The 22,677-nt window shown below is 40.5% G+C and overlaps 1 protein-coding gene across 1 annotated transcript in view; it reads left to right on the forward strand.

Annotated features, from left to right (window-relative positions):
• Acsf3 (Acyl-CoA synthetase family member 3) overlaps positions 1–22,677 on the forward strand; it is a 242,146-nt gene that overhangs the window by 199,119 nt on the left and 20,350 nt on the right. Inside the window, exon 5 of the mRNA XM_068344483.1 lies at positions 7,000–7,171. Within this exon, the coding sequence (XP_068200584.1) occupies positions 7,000–7,171 (172 nt within the window). The remainder of the gene's footprint in view (positions 1–6,999; positions 7,172–22,677) is intronic.

A 22,677-nucleotide genomic window follows, 5' to 3' on the forward strand; every position in this document is an offset into this window, starting at 1 on the left:
AGTCATCCCAATCTCTTTTCCGAGTTGACCCCTATCAGTCTGACGATGAAAGCATCCATGAGTCATTGCAGACCTTCAGTTATAACAGTAGCGTAGATGACATTGATCTGTCCACCCTATCATCTTCACACTCTCATATAACAACACAGTAGCTTACTTCTAGTCAAAAGGCAAGATAATATAAATACAGAGCAGCATCACAGACCACTACACACTGGTAACAGGCAATAATCCACATTCATAATGTTTTATGTGCATTACTTGACGACTACTCTCAGTTAACCTTCTGGGTGAAGCGGGCTGCTGTCGATACCTAGAAAGGAATAATAACAGATTAAGATAGTTTTTTGGAAGGAGGGGCTTGAGAGCTACAATAAAATACAATAATGTATTTAATACCATACCATATAAATTAAAAAATGTTTTTTCATACACACAAACCATTTAGGTTTTCTTAGACACAAACCCCTATATATTGCATTCCCCCCCATTAGCCCTCAAGCCCATCCAAAAAATGCCTCGTAGCCGACAGCAACACCCCACACAAACTCTGTACGTTAAAGTGAAAAAAAAAAAATTACCTTGCAAAAATAAATTCAGTAAAAAGGTAGGATGATCAACTAAAGATTTTCTTTAATTCATCATCCATCCCTTCAGATACATATCAAATTATATCAATTTACATTAGGTACAATATATTTTTTTCACAGACTCATGATTTAACAAAAAGGAATAGGAATAGACAACCTTTTAAACACAATGGAGATCCAGTACTTACAAACAAAAAATTAGATTATCGTCTACAGTATTCCTCCCAACAATGCATCAATAACATACAATATAAGAAATTGTATTATATTTACAAGAAACATTTCAGTATTACAGGTATACAGTCATGATCTATCAAGAAAAAAAATTACATTGATTGCAGTCCAAAATCAATTTAAAAGAATACAAAACTTATTGATTTTGGACTACAGGTATTACAGGATAATAAAAATTTATTGAATTTATTATAACTGTCACGATCAAGGTCAGTTCACTGTGCAACAATTAATATGACAATTACAGAAACCGTGACTTAAATAAAGATTTCCTCACACACCGTGTCCCATTCTCAGCCTTTTATCTACCCCAAGGTGGGAATTAAAACATGGCTGATAAGAACAAAAAAGGGTAATTATTATCAAAACTTCCTTTAAAAACTGTACAAAGATTGATTCAGTGGGAGATTTTTAGTTCTTCTCAGTCTCAAAATTCTGTCTCGGGACATGCACTGGGATTCAGCAATCTGCTGGCGAGACATATTAATTTATCGCAGCACTGGAGACAGGCTAAGCCGGTGACTCTCCAGGTACAAGTTGGGCGTCTTTAATCGGTCGTTAACCTCGCTTAACAGTTGGTATCCGTGGGCGATCGACATTCTTTGAGGTAAACCAGAGACAGAATCCGTAGACCCAGAAGAGGACAATAAAAATCCCGAAAAATCAGACGAGACTCTGGGCAAAGTGTGTTTCAGGCGACCCAAACAGCGTTGTAGCATTCAGGTTAGATACACCTGACTGTGCCACTTTAGCCTCGAGCTCTGACCGGTGTTTTAATCTACCATCAGAATGTCGGAAAGGGTTTGAATTCAGAGGTGTCTCAGGAATGGAGGATGGTTCCCTCTCTATAGTATTCGTCTGGTCAGTGAGACGAGGTCTCCACTCCAGGACATGAGGCTGAACTAAAGGTAGGTCAAGAAAAGGACCTTTTGACCTAGTCCATGGGGGACTAAATCCACTAGGGGTGGGATCTTCAGGCGACAGTCGGTCGTCACAATCGTGTGGCGATAAGCCGACAAAGTCATAATCAGGATGAATAGACACTGCTGATTCAGAAACAGGGCTTTCTAAAGTAGGAGGTCTTGACCAATCTGGACTGGTACTCTTGGAACCAACAGAAAGTAGTTCCAATAACGGAATAATGGAAACTTCCCAGAATTCCCAACTCCCTGGAGGATGAACAACACCTTCCTCTCAGAAAGAAGAAGCTAAGAACTGGGGAGTTGGAAGTTCAGACACAGGAGAGTAAACCACCGATTTGGGAGACAAAATTGGGGTTTCACACATTTCAATGAGGCTGTTCTCTCACAGTTGGAGGACCAAACGATCTCGAAACGATTCAGGCTTTAATACAGGAGTCTCATCGCAATTTTCTGGAGGATATAACCAAGCATCTAGTGCTTTTTTTCTCTCGTAAGTCCTAGCTGGCTTAAGAATGGGTTTAGGCTGAGTAATAGCTCTAGTAGGGCGGTGACTTTTCCTCTGTCGACGGGACTTGTTACAATCGCGGGACAAAAGGTAGGATGCAACTACTGCAGCCACCCCATAGGATCAGGACCCTTCGGATACCAGAGAAAGTGCCTCCTAAGATAAACTGGAGGTTCAAACCAGGCCTTTACCTGGATATGGTGAGCTCTGACCAGTTAACCATCAGGCAGTCTCTGCAGCTCATAGGAGACCTTATTTTCGTGTACCTTAGTAACACGGAATACCCCCTCAAACTTAGGGATGAGCTTGTTCGTCAGAAGTTGTCCCAACAGGTGCACCTTCTTAAGCACCAGAGAACCCTCTATAAACGGTTTGTACCGAGGATGTCCTTCAGCCCATGGGTCTCTCGTTTCTGTTGACAGCAACGGGATACTATCAACATCGTGAGCACCCTTCAGTATGTTCTCAGCTGGAGTACAGCCAATCTCAGTGTGGTGGGAATGGTTGTACTGTAGCTGAGAACTGCTCCGGATAAATACTGGTCCCATTTCCTAGATTCCCCAGAAATCACCCCCAGTAACTCACCAATGGTACGATTCACCCGTTCCACAGCACCGTTACTAGAGGGTTTATATGGAGTTGTTTTCACATGTACAACATTGTACCGCTACAACAACTCAGTAAATTCCTGAGAAATAAATTCAGCGCCGTTATCAGTCAATATCCGGACTGGAACACGAGGAATAACAGGAAAAACTCGGTCTTCAAGTGCCTGGCATATCGTACTGCTCTTCTTATTCCTTATGGGTACTGCCGTCACCCACTTGGAATAATGGTCGACTACCATCAGACACCCAATAAAACCAGTACTGGTTGTTGGGAGACTCACAAGGTCTATAGCAACCAATTCAAAGGGAGAAGCGGTCACTATTTTCAAGGTCGGCGGGGCAACCACCTCCCTTGAGACCTTACAAGTCTGACATTCCCAACACATCCGGCACATATCTCTGATTACATTAATCAAAGATCTGTGCCAGACGAGTCAACGGAGCATTGCAGTCATTTTTCCGATCCCCCAGTGAGCATTCTGGAGGTGCATCCCGGCAACTAGGTCAATCAAGACATTAAAGGTGACTACTGGGACTACTGAACCGTCTAGGTTCCGCTTCACTAGCAAACTCTGGTATACTTCCAGGTCCGACCAACACCTCCTATAAGGTAGCTAGGAGCGTGGAACTTGAGATGCAGGAATCCCAGAGTAGATCAATGTTAAAAAATCTAGTAATTTGGGTAACACATGGAAACTACGAATCCTTCATGTTGCCAAAATTACATTAGAGACAAACTTGATGAGATATATATACAGAGCATTTGAGTGCTATGGATTGATAAAGGAAATAAGAATGAGACTCAGAGAGGAAAAATGGGATATATGGATATCTTTTGATAGTCATGGCAAAGCGTTTGATGCTCTTTGTAATATTAGTAATATTAAAATTAACAACTTGAACATCATGGGAGCTCTTTGTGATAAGATCCCAAAGGAATTGGATGTATACAAACCTGCTGACTGATTTGAAGAAGACATAAATATACCCATGCATTCTCAGAGAAAGCCAAAACCACCAATGTGGCTTGTAGCTTAAACTAAAGGGATAATAGGGAATGTTTTTGAAATATGTAAATTGATTCAGAAAAAAAAGTAGGAACCATTGCACCTGGTGATATATCTCGTTATGGGAAAAATAGTTAATCTCATCCATGCCAAATCCTCGACGCAGTCTACAATGCTATCTAACTTACACACAAGCAGTGATGAAATTACATTAGAAATGAAACCTCATCTAAATTTTAGTCATAAAAGGGGAGTGGTTTTTAATAAAGACTTGTAAGAATTTACAGAGGAGGAGATACTTTCCATGTGTCCACTAAATGTGTGGAAAGTGCACAAGGTTCCTGGAACATTGATAATTATACTTACTTTCCAGGATACTGATGTAACTTTCCTTATTGTTATTGAAAAGGAAATGATTAAAGTTCGGCCTTACAAGTAAAAGCCCCCACAATGCTTTAATTGTTTTAAATTTGGACACCCATGCAAAGTTTGCAAAAATGAAAAAATGTGTGGTATTTTCTCCAAATCTTATCATGGAGACTGTACACTTGAGGCCAGGTGTTTAAACTGCAACTTGAATCATAAATCAACTGATAGGCGATGTAAATTGTATAAGTTGGAGGAAGCAGCCCTCAACAAATCCAGTTTAGAACACATAAGTGTGAGACATGCAAAACGACTGCTGAATAAATCAGCTAGCTATGCAAAGGCCTTAAAATCAAAAGGAAATTTACCACAGGAGACATCAAATCCACCTAGTACCGCCAGTAATTCGAAGAAAAGAACTATATCTTCTAATAATAAAATGTTGTATGATGATGTAAGCATATTGCTTTCTGAGGCTCTGCCATGCTATATTAAAACTGGGGCATTGCCCACTTCTGAACAGGCTTCGTCCCCCATTACTAACAATAGTACTAACCTCTCTCAGGCCATGTCCTAGTCTGATTTGATGTAGATTCCACCTGAAACCAAGTTAACAGGTGCCCTGTTTTGGGGAAGGTGCAAAAACCTGGTAGCTCACCACTTATTAGTCGGAAACGAGAGAGACCTCCATCTCCCCCCCCCCTCTTTCCATAAGAAATATCAAAATTATGATGTCAAATAAATATGATGTTTTGTCTGTTGATGTTTCTGATGAACTGGAAGTCAATTTGAATAATCGGAAATTTCCAGTTGAGGTCCACCATCCCCCTCAACAATTAGACCAAAAAGACAAAAAGAAAATCATCAATGCAAAACCCAATCTATCAAGACCCTCTTTAAGAAAACCAGATCAAAGAGTGCAAATGGTAAGACTTCATCCAAGCGGTCTACCAAAATATAGACCATAGTTTTTTCCTCCATTTTGGAATGGAATTGTCAGGGTTTAAAGGCCAAATATGAAGAACTTAAGCTCCTCATTCATGAGCATTGCCTCATAATTATATATCTACAGGAGAGCAAACTTGATCCTAACACTCCTTTTCCTCACGAATATATTTTTTATAGGACACCATATGATCACTGAGTAGGGAGCCATGGCGGAAGTCTCGTATACGTTCATCAAGATGTTCCCCAAATATCTTTGTCCTTGCCCTTTGCATCAATAGGCATAGGAGGAGATGATGATGAATCATAAATGAAGATCCCTTTGCTTAATATCTCGCTTCTTTAGGCTCCTATCAGGGGAGACAGTCGCTTCTTCATCCACAACACTCACTCTCTCTCTCCTTCAGCAACTCTGCTAATATCGCCAAGATTGCCCACTTCTGAACTCTTATTGGAGTGAATTTTCTTCTTCCTTATGTTAGCGAGATGTTGAAATTGTCTTTTCCTCTTTGACAAGATGAAATTCTTGCTGAAACCTAGAAAAACAGACGTAAAAGCGAGTGAATGTCAGAGGTCAAACTCGGGGAAATTTTTTTCAGGATTTTGCGTTTTTCGTTCTATACCCCCATATATTGCCTTACTGGCTGGGCTAATTAAACTGTTTGATACTTGAAATGTATTGGCATCCAAAAAGGGATATATATATTTATATCTTTGGTGGCTATTTTGGAAGTATGGCGATCATATTGGAGAATTGGGTTCAGTCTATCTCTTAATGACTGAAAGAATGCCAAGATCTAAATTCACAATCATTATTTCGACAGTGGGCAACTTTTATAGGCTTATGTAATGAAAATATTTGAAATATAGAGCAGATTTGCCACCCTTTTCGAAAACTCAATCATCTTGGAATTAGCCATTTATTGAGGTGGCTGGAGGTTGATTTTCATTTATGGGGATAATAAGAGTTTTCATGCCCCATTTGACGCTTTTATCATCATTTTCACTTTTTCTTCACAACCCTGCTCCACTATTAACCAATGCCACCCCTCAAACAAATCATTTGTACGTGAATGTTCACTGACAACACAATCACAGACACTCCAGAAACTTGGGGGAGGGAAAGAGAGAGATTTCTTTATCAAATGGATGTAATAATCCTATTTTGAATTCATAGAACTCAAATGTCACGGCACTTGATTGTCTTGCACTCATTTGTTGGTACTCATTTGTCTTATGCTCAAAAGTCAGCTAATGTTCAACAGTATATGACTTGTAAAACTAATAATGGTAGGCAGTGAAACATTCCCTTCAATGAATTATGAGATTGTATGTCCATTAATTTAGGCTATAATTCATTAGGTGCTGCATCAACATCAACAGAGCAAGAATATAATAACTCAAATTTAAGCTCAATCTATTTGAAATCCTCACACCATTTTTGAAACTCATTCAAACTTATCAACTGATCCCTAATTTATTGATTTTTATTTTCGAATTTGTTACAAGGTTCCGTGAGATGCACAAAACCCCCATGGAATGCTGCATCTGTCTGCTCACTCCTGTATTATGCAGTTAATGATACAAATAATTTATCTTGATCCAGATAATTATATCACTTATAAAGTTATTTTTAGGTTTTGTTCTAGGTACGATAATTGTGCAAATTATGATGTTTTCAACCTTTCTTGTTTTATTTGTAGGTTATTTTGTTCAAGTGTGAATAAGTTGATTTTTCCTTTGAAAGAAGATGTAGATAATATTTATTACTTATTTTGCTGAGTGTTAGTGAATTCTGCATTCATGGATTTTATTTTCAAGGTTATTGTACTGGAAGACTATTTTTTTAAAAATTCCACGAGTGCCTCTGATATCCTTGGAGATGTGGAATCTTTAGATGCAGATGAAACTGGGGGCAAGTACAATGAAGATTTCAATTTGGTCAGTGATGCTATGATCGTTTACACAAGTGGAACAACTGGGCCCCCTAAAGGTACAGAGAAATTGAATTTTCATAGTAAAATCCATTAATTCTAAACTAATCTGATGTTCATATTTCTTCTCCAGAAACTCGGTTTATCAATGTTTACCCTTGAAACTTGAAAAATAATTCCCATTTTCGTCCGTTTCAATAGACTTACTATCTGTTAATGGCAGGAAGTGAGCCATCAGGGTCTTTGTTATTTAAGTTTTAAAGTCGAACGAATCTCTGTCCTCTTGACATCACAAGTCAGTGAGGAGGGGCGTGGGCATGTATATGAATATCAAGTAATCATAGAATTAAAAAATTATATTTAAAAAATTTTTGTTTGTCCATGAACCTCTCCTGATGTTTATATTGATGATACCCCTACTGGTGACGGAAAGAGATAGGTAAATCATATTAAAATTCAGTATAAAATCATTAAAATTCTAGAGATTACTGGTCTAGATTACTGGTAACAAACCATCTTTGAAAAATGGGACTCCAGATTGTTTTTCTAAAGATATTTGAAAAAAATTAAAATAGGAAATGTAAGGTGATCGTCCTGCATTAATTTCCATGGATATATTTTGGGATATCAAAGATCATGAATCTTTGGCAGTGAACTCTGCCACAACTAAAGAGTCTCTTGAGTAAGTATTCTACTGATTCTGCCATAATTAACTGAGTTATTGCAATTTTGATGGTAGAGGTATATGTCACTACACGGGTCATCATACTAACGCGCCACTTTGTGTTTTTGAACTCACGTTAACCTATGATAAGTATGCTATTCTTTAGAATAGGTAAAAATATCACACTATGAATAGTATGTTTGGAAGCTCAACACTTTCTCTCATTGTCTTAGTGAATACCAGAAACCACTAGTGAAAAGAATTGTTGAGCCTTTCGCTCCTGGTGTGGTCATTTTTATCTTGCTATTTATAGTGTAGGTGAACTGTAGTGGTATCCTTATCATGTCTAAAAGTAATCCTATGTGAATGTAAGGAAAAGATAGCCCTTGTAAAACTGTACTAAGCAACTAATTGCATTGACTTCTTGCTTATGTAAGATCAAGGAGAAGATGGTCAATGCATGACTGATGAGGTACCTTGAAAAGAAGGGTATTTTATCACATATCCACTGTGTATTTAGAAAAATGCACTCGACGACTGATGTGTTGATATGACTTGAGTCCTCTATTTGTGTAGCCTTCGCTTCCAAACAGCACTTTGTAACGGTCTTTTTTGACCTTGAAATGGCATATAATACTGCATGGAGATATGGTATACTCAAAATCTTTCATAATTTAGGATTACGAGGAGAGCTACCATTGTTCATTCAATCATTTATTTCACATAGATTTTTTCAAGCGAGAGGGTGGGATACTCTGTCAAAGAGAAAATGTCAGGAAGGAGTTCCCCAGGGTAGTATGTTCAGTGTAAGACCTTTTGCACTTGCTATTAATGGAATATCCTCTGTCATTCCCCAAGATATTCTCTCAACACTATTTGTAGATGATCTCTCTATATCATTTGCTGGAGCTAGAGTGCCAATGGTTGAGAGAAAATTACAACTCTCAATTGACAAAATATTTCAATGGGAGGATATAAATGGATTTAAGATTTTGACAAGTAAAACTGTTGTTGTCCATTTCTGTTATATTCTTGGAGTACATCCAGACCCAGATATATACGTCAAAGGTCAGCGTATCCGTGAGTGAAGATAGATTCCTAGGGTTGATGTTTTATTATAGACTTACATGGGTTCCTCACTGTAAAACCTTAAAAGTAGAATGTCTTGGGGCTCTGAATCTTTTAAAAGTTTGGTCCCATACATCATAAGGGGCGGGGGGGGGGGGGGAGACCGCATAACTATTTCAAAGTTATACAAGGCTTTAATTTTTTCAAAAAATAGTTATGGGTGTGAGATATATTCCTTAGCCACTAAAGTCGACTAAAGATTTTAGATTCTATACTCCATACTGGTATCAGATTGGCAACAGGAACATTTAGAACTTCACCTATTCCAAGCCTCCTGGTTGATGCTGGAGAATTATCGTTAGATCTTTACTGAAAGTCTTCTATTATTCGGTATTGGTTTAGGTTGCAAAGGTTTCCTAATTCATTAGCCTGTTAGACTGCAGGCTTTGTAAAGCACTCAACATACTTAAAGATGCACACTAAATCCCCTCAACCTTATGGTTTTCGGGTGTAACAACAGATGAATAGTCTTGCTACAGTTGGAAATAAGGTGCTTCCATTTAAGATATCATCAATGCCTCCATAAGGAATCGATTTTTATATATACTAATGGCTCCAAATCCGATGCTGCTGTTGGATTTGGAGTATATAGTAATGATTTTAATTGTAGAGGTGAACTTCCACTAAGAGCTTCCATATTTACCGCCGAACTATACAGCATATTTACCAATATCAAGAAAATAGCATTGCAAGATGAGGACAATTTTAGCATTTTTAGTGATGCAAGAAGTGTCCTACTAGCTTTAGAAGTTTTCAGTTCCAATAATCCTTAAGTTAAAAAGATTTTGTAGTGGCTTTTAATTATTGGTATGAAATGTATAACAGTTTTTTGGGGGGGTATTCCGGTACACGTAAGTGTGTCTGGAAATGAGATGGCAGATTCACTGGCCAAGAATTCTGCAGCTGAGTTGCTACCAAGAAAGTATCCCATTCCCAGTAATGATTTTTTACCTACAGTTAAAAATTTTATTAATGATAATTGGCAACGGCATTGGGAAGGTTTACTTGAAAACAAGATGAGAGAAATAAGTAATGTTAGATCCTCTCTGAGGTATAACTGGATGCCCCGAAAGTGGGAGACTGCTCTTTGTCAACTCCGCATTTGTCACACTCGGCTGACACACAAGTTTTTGCTAGTTGGCTAACATCAACTATATTGTGATGACTGGTAACATTGATCGTGAGACATTTGTTGACTGAATGCCCCACATACAGTAATAAAAGAAATAGATATCTGTTAGAGCAGGGGTTCTCAACCCTTTTCATCGTATGTACCCCTTGAAGTCTTTAAGTATTAGTCACGTACCCCTTCTTTCACCCATGCTTGGAAGCCAGACTGACAGCCCAGCATAGCAGGGGAACCATCTGTTGTACATCTCACCATATTTGCCCAAGAAAGCCCTTGTTTTTCAAAAAAGCTGGACACAGCTTCAGCGATGTCTTCTCCTGCTGTTGTAGATTCTAAAGGGTGACAGAAGATAAACTCTTCTTTAAAGCGTAATTCTTTTATATACCCTATGTAGGCAAGAAGATGATATATCATTTGATTAATCAAGTTGAATTGCAAACATACCTAGATGAGTTTCCTTGATTTCTTCAATAACTTGTTGCTTGATGTTCTCTGATAAGTCACATATTCTTCGATACACAGTATCATTTGACGATGGCAAGGTATTTAGCTTCTGTGCCGCATTCTCCCCAAAGAAGCAGCCAACAATATTTTAGCAGCATGGTGAGACGAAAGTTTCAACTATTGTGTGGAGATTTTATTTTGTTCAACTGTCAAGGCAGCCATATATGAATTACAGAGGCTAGCTTAATTTTATTTGAGTACCTGACTGGTATGATGAAATCTGATACACTCGAGAACAAGTGCCTTTCTCTCAAAATAGGACTGGTCTTTATCAGAAAGTTCAGGATGACAGCAGGACAGGTGTTGCTTGGGAGACTAGTCTTCATGGATCCTTCTGAAAAATCTTTTTGGTAGATCACACTCTGCGGCAAATCCTTGCCTTGCTTGTTAATAGATGTAAATCCAAATTTGATGCAAGACTTGCTATACATTCTTTTCTTGCCCGAGGAAGCCATCGTTATCTTGAATTTAAAAAAAAATGGTTTACTCAATCATACTACACACCACAACGTCGTAATGCAACCCCACAGTCATTCACCACATTATGCACTCATATTGCATACAAATAAGCCATACTGTATACCATACTATAATACTGCACACCATGAGCGTTAGCAGAAAATTTTCCAGTGTGAGGGGATGGGGCAGCATAGATCACGTGTCACCGACTAGACAAGGTCAGTGATGTTGCACATATTTCTTTTAATATATTACTATATCTAGCCATTTATTTATCATGAAAATAGGGGGTGGACTAAGAGAGAAAGTAAAGAGAGAACAGGCAAAAAAGGTTGAATATTAAGTAAACAGAATTGGAGGAGAGGAAAAAGGAGAGTCAGGAATGGGAGGAGAGGCAGGGCACAGGATACGAAGGAGAAAAGGATAGGAAGTAAAGGCAAGGACAGGTAGTAGAGGCAGAATCACAAATACACTGGGACCATGAAGCAGATCTCAACGTACATACCTGAGGGTGAACGCAGTGGAGGAAGAGTGTTAGGTTTGTGAAGTGGGAAGCAAAAACGTCTCACTGTGGTACCTGTTCAGTATGTGCGCTAAGAGATGTAATCGGTAGAAAATGAGCAAGGAATAGCTACTGTATTTTGGGTTTGCAAGGTTGTGTGGCAACTGTAGTCCAAGACAGCTTTCACTCAAGTGATATAACTCGATTTTCCTTGTTGACAATGAAACTTAACCTCTTCTTCTAGAGCAGGTCACATCTAGCCTAGAGCATGTAAGCCACTTCTAAAAATATGTCTTCAATTACAGCATGATTATTTCCAGAAACCTGTCATGTACCCCCAAATTTCCCTGAATTTACCCCTGTGGGTATGCGTACCCCAGTTTTAGAATGAGGTGAGGATGGCAGGTTCATCCTTGCCAAGGATCTTGGATATGATGTGTCCTGCCATGTTAGTGGTATTTATAGCTTTCTTTCAGAAGTAGGTCTTCGGAAAGATATTTAACTCTTAAAATGACACCTTTACTTCTATGGTTTTAATTGAATATTCTTTTATTTATTTTTTTTTATTTACAATAAACAATATCGGTGTCAATGACCTTAGATGTCATGATGCCAGAAAACCTCAAATCAATCAATCAATCCTATAAAATTTATACAGAATCACCAAAGTAATAATACAAATAACATATGTTGAAATTATAGAAATCCAATGATAATTGATGATTTTGGTTTTAATGATGGACGATCCCCTTAAGTTATTCGAACCCCAATATTTAAAAACCTACATCATCAGCAGCCACTATAGGACCTAAAGTCCAACAGTCTCTATAAGAAAACCAGGTTTCTTTAAGATAATGTTCAGCAAACACCCATACGGTACACTATTGACTTCCTCTAAAACTATCCAAAATAAAGATTTCTGGAAAATTAAGGGATGTAGGTGTACTCCTAACTCCTGAACCATAACCTTCAGGGCTTTTAAAAGATTTGAACCTAATACTTTCAGTTTCTGTGACCAAATCTAAATACAAATGACATGTAATTTTGGACTGAAGATGATCATGAATTTTCATTCCTTATAGCTAATTAATGTCCATAGTTGTACAAAAATTACTGAATGGCTCTTACTGGACAAAGAACTTTTTTTTTCTCACTGATGTATTGCTTGCATCCATTTCTAAAGTGAAGTGAAAATAATGATAGCACACTCCTGCTCTTTGAATAATATTTTCTCTGAAAGAAGACAAATGAGTCAAAATCATCTTATGTCCTCAAAGCCTACCTTGAAAGATAGTGATTACAGTTTATTTAGTGTTTCAGCTGTGAATTCTGTAAGTGGAAGATTTTCCATGGCTCAAAGGTTGAACCTTTAAAATAATGTAAAGCCTTATCAAGAAGTCCAAAAATAGACCTAATTACCGGAAGTCTTTTAATACTAAAAACCTTAAATGCATCCATTATGATACCTTAGATGAATAGATTTAATCCTAGGTGATTGAGTATAGAATCAAGCATTGATCTGTACCTCTTAAAGGCTAAGATTGAACATTTTTTTTATAGAAAGACGTCAAACTTTTACCTGTACATTCTTAGATTAGCACTTAAAAATAAACCTACCAGCGTCTTATGATATAAAATAATTGCTAAGGGGAATCTAGAGGGCTGTAAAGACAATAAGATTATGATAATGCAATTTATAGTTTTACATAGTTAAATGGATCACTGATTTATTTTGTCTGACCAGATTGCTTTGTAATTGTACTGGAACGTTCTTGGGCACTCCGACAACAAAGGCCAGAGATCCGTAGACCATTCCCCATGTGACTAGAATTGATCTATTAGAGTCTTTTTGCTGTTTAAGGGGATCCTAGCAGAATTCAGCTGCTAAATCATGGTTAATGATGGGAATGTGTAAATATCTAGCTTTGTTCGGTATGTGACAGGATATGTACCTCGTCTGCTAAAGGATACAGAACAGGCGAAAAAAGGCCTTTATTTTAGCTTGTGGCATTGCTAACATGGCCACATTCAGGCAACATCACTATTTCCAAATTTCTAGACATCTGACCTCTTTCTACTTGAGGTAATTTTTCATTTAACCGGACTTTTATCTGTTTATGAAACATACCTCCCACAGAGGAACCATGAAGCCTCTGCACTCCTCACAAGATTTCTAAAGTGAAAAATTTCCCCTGTATAAGACAGATAGAATGCAGATCAAGATCAAAGAAAAACAATGTTAATAGATCCAGAGCTACAAACTGGTCTGAGTTCCAGTATCCAAATGAGCAACTATTTAATCCATTGCTTGTGTTGTCTTACCAGGAGGCACATATCTTCTTTTTGATCATAATACACATAAAGTTGGTATAACCTTGGAAGCCCTTCTCGACTCTATTGATCTGCAAAAAAGGTCCAATGATAAAAAATTAAATCTAAATCATGAACATCTGTAAATTTCTTCAAATCTTTCTAAGCAGCGCCTCCCTTATCCAGTACAGGTGGGTGACCTTGTACTCTCTTGCCTCTGGATGTGGTCTAGTGATGACAGGTCTGACCTACCAACAGATCTAACTTAAATTTTATAAGTGTTAATAAACTTTTAAAACAGATTATCTGGACCTAACCTAATTTAGGTAACTAAGAAATACAGTTTTATGGGCTCAAGCCATGTCATCCTGATGGAAGGTTCCTATTGGTAGCTTTCTAAGGGATATTTGGCTACAGTGATATTCCCAGAGAATTGACCTTTAGGTCTCCAGAATTCTAACTCCCGGCGCCAATATCCTTAAAGTTTTTCTTAAGGATATCGCGTAATATCAGGGGACGTATATCTTGATACGACACGTAGCAATCTTCACCCCGAATATTGTTTTCGTTTCGAGGGGGAAGAGTGGCGAAAACAGAAGGGGAGCCGTTATCAAGGTTACCCTTCCTCCCGTACTATTACGAGTATCCAAGATGGCGCTCATTACTATTTTTGTAGCGTATTCGCACGGTGGTTTTCCCTGTTGTTCTAACGTTTGTGATTGTTAATTTGAGGATTAATTGTGCAATCTCCAGCTTCTTCTACCTCTGGAAAGTTGAGTTATTTATTCTTTACAGTGTATAATTTTTACCTCCTGCTTCACAGTGAAATTAGAGTAATTTATTTTGTTTAGGAGCTTGGCCGGTCACCGGAGGCGCCATGGGCACTGTCATTCGTCTTGCATTCTTTATTTTGTTAGCAGAATGACAATCCCGGTTGTAATAGCATTAATAAATTGTGAAAGCTATTTAGGCATAATTATACTAGTAAAGATATATATATTTATGTATATATTTTCCTCTTCCTTATGTCGATCGTATACGTTAGAGTTTCGGCGATTTAGGTAACCAATATCTCTCCCTGTGCTAGGCTACCTAGCCTAAGCGCTTTAGTATACTTTCATACATTATCCCCGATTACCCTCGTGTATCGTTTTATCAAGTCAACGGGAGATAGATATCTCTTAGAATTATATATAACTCGATACTCGTCTCCTGTGGAGATTTAAGGGTATTCCCTCCTTCCCTCTGAGTGCTGCCATAGGCAACAACCCTGCCTGGTCTTGCCATAGAGTAAATCACTCCGGCTTGACTAGGCGAAGGTTTTCTGTCTCCACCCTTGCCGGTGAGTATCCCGGCTTTGGTTTTCGTCAGAACCTCAGAGTATTCAGTCTTTCTGCCGGCAACTGAGCAGTAGGGTGAGTAGTCACTCCCTTGCCGGCTTGCAGCTGCTGGAATAGGAGGCTAAGCCTCCCTAGGCCGCACCTGAAGTGGTAGTTGATGCCGCCACCTTCTCCCCTGCGGTCTAGAAGACTAGTCCTGTTTCGGCAGACCTTAGGCTGAGGAATGAATATTCTGGATGGCGCCAATACTGAAACAGAGTTTATCCCTTGTGTGGAAGTGGCAACAGTCCTGCCGCCTTCTTCCACACTTGATATCCTTTAGCCATAGCCTAGCCATCGCAATCCTGTGGCCGGTGTCCTACATTCTCACCGCTTGCCGGGTAGATTGTGGTGCCGGCCATGCTCCTACATAAACAGCTGTATTAGCCACTCAGTCTTTTCCTTACGGACGCAAAGGCTTCTGGAAAGGTTGTGCCGGCTATGACGGCTGCCGGTGGGAAACCCCTTTACTGTTGAGTGTTCTTCAGTCCTCCCTTGGCATGCCATCCACTTCCCCGAAGCCGGCGGTGACCGGCAACGGATTTTGGGGCTGGATGGAAGCTTGAATGATGCATTCTCCCCTTGTATTTGAACCCTCATTCTTGAGGAAGGCAGTAAGGTTAAGTACTTACACCCTTATTTATAGTTAACAAACATTTTAATAAGGCAGCCCGTCACTCCATGCTTTCTCTCTCTCTGTCGGCTAGTGCTGCCTGATATTAACCCAGCCGGCAATATGCCGACTGGATCGGTGCCGTCAGGTACTAACCCAGCCGGTGTCACGCCGGCTGGACCGGTGCTGCCAGGTAGTCACCGGCTGGACCGTGCTGCCAGGTGCTAGCCTAGCCGGCAACATGCCGGCTGAACTACAGTATATGATTATACAGTAGCCAGTATATTTGCAGTATAGATATACTGCAGACAGAAAACTATAGTATATATTATACAGTAGTAATTTTCCAACATACCTTGTGTTTCTTTGCACAGTCTATTGTTGAGACCAATCCTATATTGAAAGAAAAGATTTCCTTCAATACACTGATAGTTAATCAGTTAACTACCTACCCTACAATATTAAAGAACTTAAGAAGGGTCGGTGTTAGTATAAACTTATCTATCCCTAAAGGTTAGAACCCTTCTCCTTGAGTTTGCCTGAGTATGGAAACTCTATGACTTTAATTTTGGGGGAGGTCACAACAATTGGCTGTACAGGAAACACAAGTATGTGTCTTTCCTATTTCTTTTTTAGCTTAACTATCCTAAGCTATAATGGTTAAAATATTAATATTAATATTTTGCATAATTTGCTTATCATGTGAGATAAACAACCGCATACTCATTCAATTTTCCTCTCTTTACAGGAGGACCAAATGAAATGCGACCTAATCTTTTGCAACCACAGGAGTAAGGACTTCTGTGGTCACAAGGTGTGCAGGTCTCATGCCCCCTGCACCAAAACTACCAAAACCCTGTGGTATGGAACCCCCAAAGCTGCAACATAGCCGGACCTTGGTGACCGAAGGTTTCGACGACCGCAGAGGAGTCGAGGGATGCAGCATAAGCAAAGCTGTGCAGAAGGGTACGAGGGTTTCAAATGAACTCTACGGGACCATACCTTCCTAATGAAAGGATGCGCGACTTGCTGTTCCCAAAAGCGGGTATCGAAGCTGTCATACCCCAAGCACGACCTGAACCCCCCTGCATCCAGATTGCCATCGAGACGGACGTCAGTGAGAAGTTACAGGGCATGGACATCCACCTGGAGGAAAGGATGTCTGAAGTGTCTACGGATACTGAAAAGGATCTACTGAGGGGTGATCCCGAGGAGGAGTCTACTCTACCTCTAGATGAAGAACATGATGTAGAGTCGGAGTCCCTTCCATTGGTACCGGCACCGGAGCCGTTGCTTTCAACATCTTCTGCCCCTCCATCAGACGACATGAGACAGGCACTGGGCAATCTTACGGCTCTAATGGAGAACATTCGCAAGCAAGGCGAAGCTAGGGAAGCGAAACTTGAGAGAGAGCTCCGTGAAGCTCGACTCACCGCCTCCCGAGGGTTAAACAAGAGACCCAGAGTCCAAGACCTCCCACCCTGCTCTAAAATCAATCCCTGGAGGTATGCAGACGTTATGCCAATTACTAATGGCAAACTCTTCATATTGGAGAAGATGGGAGCCGTCCCCTTAGATGACATCCAGTTCTGGCCAAGCTTTAATGCTTACCCAGAATGCTTCATCCAATTGAAGCAGGAGCCAGTGTCAAAAGAGGAGACGGAACCCAAGGAGGTCATGGTATTTGACCACGACAAGGCACAGGCTTTCTTGTCAAGTAGCCTGAAGAAGGTGGGCTATACGAACTCGTAAGTGTCCGCCTTGAGCAAGAAGCATCCTACCTTTCTTGCTCCTGCTTCAATAGCCTTCCCCTTTACGTCGAAGGCTTTTAAAGCTGTTGCCAAGGCAGTGGAGGCAGGCAAACCATGCCCTACACTAGAGGAGTGTAGACCTCTGTTGTTAGCCCTGCCCATGGAGGAAAAGGATTGGAAAGAAGTCCACCTAACCTTCTCGGTAGGGAAGTTGGATGCAGATATCGCGGGACGACAGTTCAGCGAGAATATCCCAAAACTGTCAGACTATTACTTGCTTAGGGAGCAAGAGAAGAAGGAGAGACTAGCGGCATCCCTATCCCTACAGAACTGCATGGGAATGTGTGCAGGCTTAAAGAGCACCCCAGATATGAATATGGTCATGGCTAAGATGCACATGGCCACATTAGTCAAGGACTTATATGGCTTTATGAAAGCCAGAAGAGCATGTAGAGAGTTCGTGTTTGCTGCGGCAACAGTAAAACACGAACCCAGGAAGTTGATAGCTTCCAACATCTGGGGTAAAGACCTCTTCCCTAATGAAGTGGTCAAGGAGGTAGTTGACAAAGCTGCCACGGAAAATAGAAATCTTCTCCAGAAGTGGGCATGTCATCCAAATGGAAGTCTTCCTCAGATGTGGGTCCCCAACCTAAGAGGAAGACCAAGAGACCCAGACTACCTTCTCGGCCTGCCCAGCAACACCATTCCACAGTTGCCATGACCGCAGTGCCCCAAGTGGTTGCTCAACTGTAAACCTCATTCCAGATGGTGCCTCAACAGCTGGTTGCCTAGTCACCAGCATTTAACTCAGTGTTCGAGAGGCAAACCACTACCTTTCGTCCCAAAAGTAGGTAAGGGAGGGCGCGGTCAGGGAGGTAAATCCTCCGGACAATCGAAGCACTGAGATGCTTCAGGTAGGAGGGAGGCTCCAACATTTTCAGGATCGTTGGACCTTCGATCCTTGGGCCCACAGCCTAATCAAGAACGGACTTGGATGGAGCTGGAGCAAGTCTCCACCATCATTTCCTCAATTCTTCCAACACTCCACCCCCTCACTAGAAGAGTATACCCTAGAACTATTGAGCAAGTGGGTAATAAGGAGGGCAAAGTCCATCAAATTCCAGGGAAGGCTGTTTTGTATTCCCAAGAAGGACTCAGACAAACTCAGAGTCATTCTGGACTTGTTGCCACTCAACAAGTTCATTGAGAACAGCAAGTTCAGGATGTTAACCCTTTAGCACATAAGGACCCTGTTACCAAAAGGGGCGTACACAGTCTCAATAGACCTGGAAGATGCTTACTGGCATAGTATTCCAGTCAACCCCCCATCCCTTCTCCTCCTACCTAGGATTCAAGCTACAGAAGAAAAAGTATGTCTTCAGAGCCATGCCCTTCTGACTAAATATAGCCCCATGGATATTCACGAAACTTGCAGTCGCAGTCGTTCAACAACTACTCCTAGAAGGCGTTCAGGTAGCAGCGTACCTGGACGACTGGCTAGTGTGGGCAGCATCCAGGACGGCTTGTCTGCTGCAGGCATCCAAGAAAGTGATCCAGTTCCTGGAACATCTGGGATTCAAGATCAACTTCAAGAAGTCTCGACTTTCTCCAGCTCAGGTGTTTCAATGGCTGGAAATCCATTGGAACTTGAAGTCACACTGCCTCTCCATTCCCACAGGGAAAAGGAGAGAGATCGTAGGATCTGTCAAGAGACTACTGAAATTTGACAGGATCTCAAGATGCTAACAGGAAAGAATACAGGGCTCTCTCCAGTTTGCAGCAGTGACAGACCCAGTGCTAAAAGCACAGCTGAAAGATGAATCAGGAGTCTGGAGAAGATATGCATCAAACACTCAAAGAGATCAAAGAAGACCGATACCGACCTTACTGCGATCACTTCTCAACCCATGGTCGAAGGCCAAAAACCTAAAGAGGACTGTGCCCTTGCAACCGCCTCCACCGTCGGTGACCATCCACACGGATGCCTCGACGAAAGGATGGAGAGGTCACTTCCATCAAAGGAAAGTCCAAGGAACTTGGTCTTCTCTGTTCAAGACCTTTCACATCAACATTTTGGAGGCCATGGCAGTCGTTTTGAGGTTGAAAAAACTCTCCCCTCGCAGATCAGCCCACATCAGGCTGACCCTGGACAGCGAAGTGATAATGAGGTGTCTGAACCGACAAGGCTCGAGATCGCCCCATATCAACCATGTGATATTGGCCATCTTCCGTCTGGCGGAAAAGAAGAGATGGCATTTATCAGCAGTTCACCTTCAAGGATTCCGCAATGTGATGGCGGACGCTCTATCCAGGCTCAAGCCGATAGAGTCAGAATGGTCCCTAGACGCAGAATCTTTCTCCTTCATCTTACAACAAGTCCCGGAACTGCAGATCGACCTCTTCGCGATGAGCGACAACAAGAAACTACCTCGATATGTAGCCCCATACAAGGACCCTCTAGCGGAGGCGACAGACGCCTTGTCCCTCAATTTGAACAGATGGAACCGGATTTACCTGTTCCCTCCGACCAATCTCCTAATGAAGGTCCTCAACAGGCTGAGATGAGCTCTTGTGGCTCCCAAGTGGCCCAAGAGCAACTGGTTCCCTCTGTTAATGGGACTGAAGCTGAGGCTGGTCCCTCTACCGAACCCAGCACTATCTCAACAGGTTCAGAAGTCGACTGTCTTCGCTTCATCACAGAGAACCCAAAACCTTCATCTCATGAATTTATCACCTTAGCGGTTAAAAAAAGATTTGGGATCTCAAAAGGCAGTATAGACTTCTTAGAAGAATACAAGTCCAAGTCAACCAGAAGACAATATGAATCGTCATGGAAAAAGTGGGTTGCTTTCGTCAAAGCAAAATAATCGGAAGAAATCTCAATAGATATTTGTCTGTCCTTCTTTATCCACCTTCATAAACAAGGTCTGGCAGCCAACAAGATAACTACGTGTAAGTTGGCTCTGACTAGACCTCTTCTATACGCCTTCCAAGTGGACCTGTCAAACGAAATCTTCAACAAGATCCCTAAGGCATGTGCTAGACTTAGGCCTGCAGCTCCTCCGGAGCCCATTTCATGGTCCTTGGACAAGGTCCTACATTATACTTCAACAGTGAACAATGAAGATTGCTCTCTTAAGGATCTAACTCAAAAAGTTATTTTCCTGTTCGCTATTGCATCGGGGGCTAGAGTGAGTGAAATAGTGGCCCTATCTAGAAACGAGGGACATATTCAGTTCACAGAAGTGGGAGAACTGAATCTTTTTCCTGATCCTACCTTTCTTGCTAAAAACGAGCTACCCACTGGAGAATCTGCCCTCTGAAGGAAGATTTCTCTCTGTCCAGTAGAATGTCTAAGGTCTATCTTCGAAGAACTTCAGACTTCAGGGGAGGAGAGCTCTTTAAAGGAGAAACTACAGGATCAAATTATCCCTAAAACAACTGAGGGCGAAGCTCACCTACTTTATTCGTAGAGCGGATCCTGACAGTACACCCGCAGGTCACGATCCAAGAAAAATTGCTTCATCACGGAACTTTTTTCAGTATATGGACTTTGAGCGTCTTCGCTCGTACACTGGATGGAAGTCATTTAGAGTCTTCTATAAACATTATGCGAAGCAAGTGCATGAGTTTAAGCATTATGTGGTGGTGGCAGGTAGTATATTAAAACCTGTCGTCTAGTACTGCGATGAACAGTGAATTGATTGGGACTCTCAATTACGGTGAAAAGGTGTTGACACCTTCCAGTGCAATACTTTTCAAGTGAGTGTCACCATGGTGACACTAAAGACTGTTCAAAATATTTCAGGTGTAGAATTATACAGATAACACTCGTGCTGTGAGTACTTTACACAGTGTTGATAATATCCAACATTTACAGAAAACTTTATTAGAAAATTTTATTAAATTTTCAAATTCCATAGTGGCACTAATCATTTCTTCCCTTTCAGGTAGAAACATTTTTTTCTGTATTAAGTTGCATAAATGTATAATTCTCTTTATATATATTAATATATATTACACGTGTTATTCTATTTTTAGTCATTTATCGTGAATAAATGTCTATTAAAGTGTAATTGCGTCTTATTTCCCCCACATTTAACACTAATAAAGTATAGCCAGAATTTTCTTACTTACTTACCTAAGTAAAACCTCATATTATTGTATGTTTATGGACAATAAATATAGCTGATACTTTTGTTCCAACACAATATACAAACTGTGAGACTCTTGTATATCTAGTTGATGCTATGTTTGTTCATACAATATATGCAAACCTTGAGACCCCTTTTCTACTGTCTAGTATGACTCTTCCCTGCAGGGGGAAGGAAGCCCTAATAATGTCTATGATTAGTGGTAATGACGTATAACGGTAACGTCATATGTCTCAATGGTCTGGATGACCATAGGAAAATTTGTCCCAAGGTTAAGGCACCTATGAAAATCCACAGATACAGTACTTTCTAGTAATTCTCTGGTAAACTTCCATCAGGACGACATGGCTTGAGCCCAAAAAATTCGCTCAAAAATCTATTTTTGAGTGAGGTAGCCATGTCGTCCTGATGGACCCACCCTCCTTTCCCAAAGGCCTTGGCAAGATCCCTCCCGAAACTACTATATCTGTAGCACCATGCTCAATGCTACAAGGAATAAGCGCCATCTTGGATACTCGTAATAGTACGGGAGGAAGGGTAACCTTGATAACGGCTCCCCTTCTGTTTTCGCCACTCTTCCCCCTTGAAACGAAAACGCTATTCAGGGTGAAGATTGCTATGTGTCATATCAAGATATACATCCCCTGATATTATGCTAAATCCTTAAGAGAAATTTTAAGGATATTCGCGCCAGGAGTTAGAATTCTGGAGACCTAAAGGTCAATTCTCTGGGAATATCATTGTAGCCAAATATCCCTTAGAAAGCTACCAATAGGAACCTTCCATCAGAACGACATGGCTGTCTCACCCAAAAATAGATTTTTCGCTTTGTTCAAAATCAGTTGATTAACAGTATTTTGCGGTTGAAACCTGTAAACTAATCCAATATATCTGTTAATGTCAAATGATGTAAAAGAATTTATTAAGGTAATTTTTAAAGTAACCTGTAATTTCCTTGCTGATGGGTTTATG

Source organism: Palaemon carinicauda, chromosome 21, assembly GCF_036898095.1.
Source record: "Palaemon carinicauda isolate YSFRI2023 chromosome 21, ASM3689809v2, whole genome shotgun sequence".
Classification (NCBI taxonomy): domain Eukaryota; kingdom Metazoa; phylum Arthropoda; class Malacostraca; order Decapoda; family Palaemonidae; genus Palaemon; species Palaemon carinicauda.